Source organism: Halyomorpha halys, unplaced genomic scaffold, assembly GCF_000696795.3.
Source record: "Halyomorpha halys isolate HHAL.00 unplaced genomic scaffold, Hhal_1.1 Scaffold4154.1, whole genome shotgun sequence".
In the NCBI taxonomy this organism is placed as follows: domain Eukaryota; kingdom Metazoa; phylum Arthropoda; class Insecta; order Hemiptera; family Pentatomidae; genus Halyomorpha; species Halyomorpha halys.
The window spans coordinates 12,319-17,110 of record NW_027108937.1 but is presented as its reverse complement, the minus strand read 5'-3'; the positions used below and the strand labels follow the sequence as shown (position 1 = coordinate 17,110).

Below are 4,792 nucleotides of genomic sequence, written 5' to 3'. Positions count from 1 at the left end.
TTTTTATAATGGAAATTAATTTTATATTAAAAATAATAGAATATTGAGAATAATTAGGATAATTAAGAATATGACTTACTTAAAGTTTATTTTTTTTTTATTTCCCTTAAAAAAATGACAATTCTCCTTCAGAGAGTATAAATACGTAACATTAGCTTACGAAACTCATACAGAAATTAGATATTTCATAGAGAGAAAAAAAAGGAAAGTAAATAAATATATGATTAAAAAAATTAGAATATATAATCATTTATAATATTTATTAATGATATATGACATAATAAAAATAATAATAACCTAAAATAGTGACAATCACAGTCATCTGGACACTCCAAGTCGGGCAGGGTCCCAGCCACCACAGTTAGGGCGAGGGCCAAGGAAGCCACTCCCAGCAACTGAACCATATCAGCCGGTATCCGTCATCACTACAACATAATACATTAAATTTATATTTTATTATAATGTACTTTGGTTTAATATTGTAAATAACAACAAGTATATTGAAAGGATAATTTTGTTCCAGAACTCTTTCATGAATGATTGAATATCAAAAATGTATAACGTGAGATTCTATTTACGAAACTTTTTATTTTTTTCTAGACTTTCTTTGGCTGCTCCAATAGCATAACATAGCTATTGTTTTCTACAAATTGGTAGCTAACTATTAAAAGGGTAACAAAACTTGAGAAACTTTAAGTCACCATAGAGAAATTTGAATTATTATAAAAAACAAATTATGGTTTTCAGTTAAGTAACTATTTCCAGGTTTACTTATTAGAATACACTTCTGAAATAAAAATAATAATATTTTTTAATTAATATTTAATTGATACTAAAATCACTAATTGGTACAATTTTCTATTTCATTTTATAATTGTTATAAATTAATTAACAAAGGATATGAAATTATTATTTGTCACAATAGATAACTTAAACGAAATCTGCCTTCGCTTACGTTAGACTTGACGACTAGCCAATTGACGCAATGTTCATTGAATCGGACCAATCAATGCGGTTTGTCAACTTACATTGAGAAATCGATTTTATAGATTTATCAATAAAAACTCTTTCATGAAACAATATTTCCATTTGTGGTATAATAGTTTAAAAATATGCCAAAAATAAATTTCTTTTGAAAGACGCAACCAGAACATCTTCCCGTAATATATTATTTTTGTATATATTTTTAATATTTTTTCTATGTTTATTGTATATTAATTTTAACATAATTTGTTGTTTTTTTAAATTTATATTTGTTACTTATGTATCTTTCAAAACACTATCATTGATCACTATTTTATCCATTATTCTTTTAAAGGCACATTAAGTTGAAATAAAAATATGAAAGAATAAAAGAAAAAATGGAAAAACAAGAGGGAAGGGGAAAGGAGGGAAAAATCATGTTAAAAGGAAATGGAAAAAGGGGAAAAATATATAAGCACCAAAGAGATGAAACGAAGAAAAAAAAGAAAAGAAAAAGCCATTTTCTAATGTTATATATTACTACTATTTATATTTATTATTGTATACTTATCCGGGCCTATTTATCGTAAGATTAAAAATATTGTCTGATTAGACTAAAATAAGTATGCTGTGTTATTGGCAACCCGATGAAATATTTTTAAACCCAATAATGTTTTTCCTCCTCAACGTTCATAGGTTCGTGGTAATGAATTATAGAAGTTTTCTACAGACAATATTATTTAATTACCAAAAATAAACTTACAATATTGAAAAATAAAATACGGATATTTAAATATTGACATATAAATAATATTTTTTTCAGATTCGATAATTTTTTATATTTTTATTGTTTTTTGAAGACGAGTAAATTATTAAGTTGGCACATTTTATTATTGTATTTAATAATGTTACAATTATTAATTATCTTTGGTGATTTTTATAATAATAAGTATTTTTTTTTTAAATATAGTCAAATACCTTAAGTTTTATTAACACATATATTTTAATGTTTTAGCATAATAACCATCTTACATGTCTTTCTTCCACTGCAAGGAATTAGTCTCATGAGATCTCGAGAAAGGAATTTTAAGCGTTTTTAAATAATTTTAAATAAATCCTATAAATTTTTAATAATTTATATATTAATTTTCGTAATGCAATTCAATTTTTCTTTGTTTTGATTACAACTACAAATAAATTTAATTGAATAATGCACGTCTCAAATATGATTTGATTACAATACTCGTCTTTCCTTGGTTTCGTATGTGGAATAATTCTATGATATAAACCTGTAAAATAAGTCACTTTAAAGACTATACCGAATAAAGTTAGAGTAAATAAAGTGCAATAAATTATGCGAAGCCGCAAAGGATAGAAAAGATTCTCCTAAAAATTAGAGTTAACCCTAATTGTAAACTTCGTGGAAAGGACAATGTAATGGACAAAACCTCTTTCACAGTTATTAAGAGCTGAATTAAATTAAACGGCTCAAAAAGGGCCGAAACGTTTGTCTGAGTAAATATAAAAGATGCAAAAGAAATTTACCAAAATGTTCTTAGCCCTAACTGGGCCCCCTGTCGTGAATGCCTCCTGCACCTTAATTACAATTTTTAATTAAATCCTTTATTAGGGGGTAGAAAGTGGGAATAATTGATAAAGAGGGAATGGGAAGAGGTTGGGGAGAGTCTGTAATAAAGTAATTTCAAGTTGTTGGATACTGCCGTCGTCTTAGGCTGCTTCCCCCAAGATAAGCCTCCGGTCTTCTGTAATGGTTGGCTGGCCTATATAGTTCCCGTGTCTGGCTAGTAACGCTACTAAACTAACATCTTTAAATATATTGTTATAACATTTGATTTATTTTATCGTAACTATTTATTAATAATTAAAAACCAATTTGTAACAACACACTCAAAGTTTAAAAAAAAATAATATCATATTCAGTAAAACTTCTATATATTGGATTTTTATTAAATTTTTTCTGTTATAGAAATATTAATTTAAAAATACCACAACTCTTTAATTGCATCCCAAACTCTTCAATCCCTTATCGTTCAGCCCTCGAAGAATGGTGTCGTAATTGGAGGATTATAATAAATTCCAACAAATCCCATTAAATTACCTTTACCCTACGTCGTAAGCCTACTGACTGCCCTACAGTATACTTCAATAATGTTGCCCGTACCCCTGTTGAACAGATCCGCTACCTTGGACTACATCTGGACAAACGACTAACATGGAATCCTCACACAAGACTGAAAAGACAGGAAACTGCACGTCGATTTCGACTATTACAGCACTTACTAGACAAACGGACCAAACTTCCAATTCATTACAAAAGACTGATTTACATGACAATTATAAGGTCTATCTGAACATACGGCGTTGAGCTTTGGGGCTCCAATCCAAAATCCTTCGTAAAATCCTAAATGCTCCCTACTTTGTCACAAATAAAATCATCCACAAAGACCTTCATGTTCCATTTGTAACCGATCTAGCCCGAACCAGATATCAATCCTTTCATGACAAACTCCCTAACCACTCAAACCCATTAATTTCTAAACTTGCTTCATCTTTTATTCCGGACAATCCTCCGAGGCGTCTGAAAAGAAGATGGCGTCGAGACCTTATATTGTAAAAATGTTTTTAGAGAGCTACCTATGGGTAGTTTCTCTACATGCTTGTACCATACCATTATGATTTCCTCAAATTTACTTGACGTATTTATGTACAGTTGTAAATATCAATAAATAAATTAATAAAAAAAAAATAACACAAATAGTAAGAAATAGGATTTTTCTAATATCAACAATTAAGCTCTGCTTCATTGTAAGTACGAAACAGTAGTGCTATTTTATACCATTATAAAAACTAGAGACATATTGCCTATACGATCATTTTGTTGGATACTTACATAATTTATTTTTACTTCAAATAAATTATTTGGACATAGTTTCAAGAAAATGGTGGATAAATACAGAATTAAGCCATCAAAACAAAACGATATAGAGAAGATATAGAGCCTTTTCCGGCTCTCAGAAGCGGTGGATTTTGACAAATAGAATACTAAAAGAAAGGGAATTTCATAGAAAAGTGAGATCTCAATTTCAATTCTTAAATTTACTGCAACTTTAATAAACATTTTCATAATGAACTCGGTTCTTCCAAGCTCTCTTTCCAGGTAAGTAGAATTTAGTAAACATGGCGTAACGTCCGTGATCGGTCTAGTAGAATTTCAGTTAAGGATATTCTTAATCAGTAGCATGCATCCCTGGAAGTTTCGGATCTCGGCATAGCAGAAACAGAAGGTCATATTGGATGAGATATCTGTTCAGACAAAATTCCCAACGTAAACATTGTAATTATTAACAACAGACTACAAGCAAAACTCGAGTCTCAGCAGACTCCCAGCTAAGTTTTAGCTCTTCTTTCAAATATTCTTGCAGTCCAGTAAATACTCCTGGAACCCCTCCCCTGGAGGGGCAGTCTTTTTAATATCAGTCATTTTTATGGCAGCTATTTTTTTACTGCAGGAAATTATTCTTATTACATTTCGAGAGGGGTCTGAAATTTTATTTTAATCGCTGTATAAAATACCAAACATAATGTTTATTCTTACAATCAGGGTAACAGATTGTAGTAAACAATAGATAACGCTGAACAGATATTACTTAATTTTTAGTGTCAATGTATACAGAAAGTCCCTTTTAAAACGGAATCTTTTTGTAAAGCGATGGAGAAATATTTTATTTATGCACATTGTGGAGAAAAATTCGGGCTGCATCCAACTTCATTCTGACTGTCTCTAGAAGAAAGGGAACTTTCTTTTTAT

At 29.5% G+C, this 4,792-nt stretch overlaps 1 protein-coding gene across 1 annotated transcript in view; it reads right to left on the bottom strand.

Moving 5' to 3' along the window:
* The window catches only part of LOC106691883 (insulin-like growth factor-binding protein complex acid labile subunit), an 18,342-nt gene extending 17,914 nt beyond the window's left edge, over nucleotides 1-428 (bottom strand). The window contains exon 1 of the mRNA XM_014437786.3: nucleotides 298-428. Coding sequence (XP_014293272.1) covers nucleotides 298-404 — 107 coding nt within the window. The 5' untranslated portion in view covers nucleotides 405-428. The remainder of the gene's footprint in view (nucleotides 1-297) is intronic.
* Between the last annotated feature and the right edge of the window lie 4,364 nt (nucleotides 429-4,792).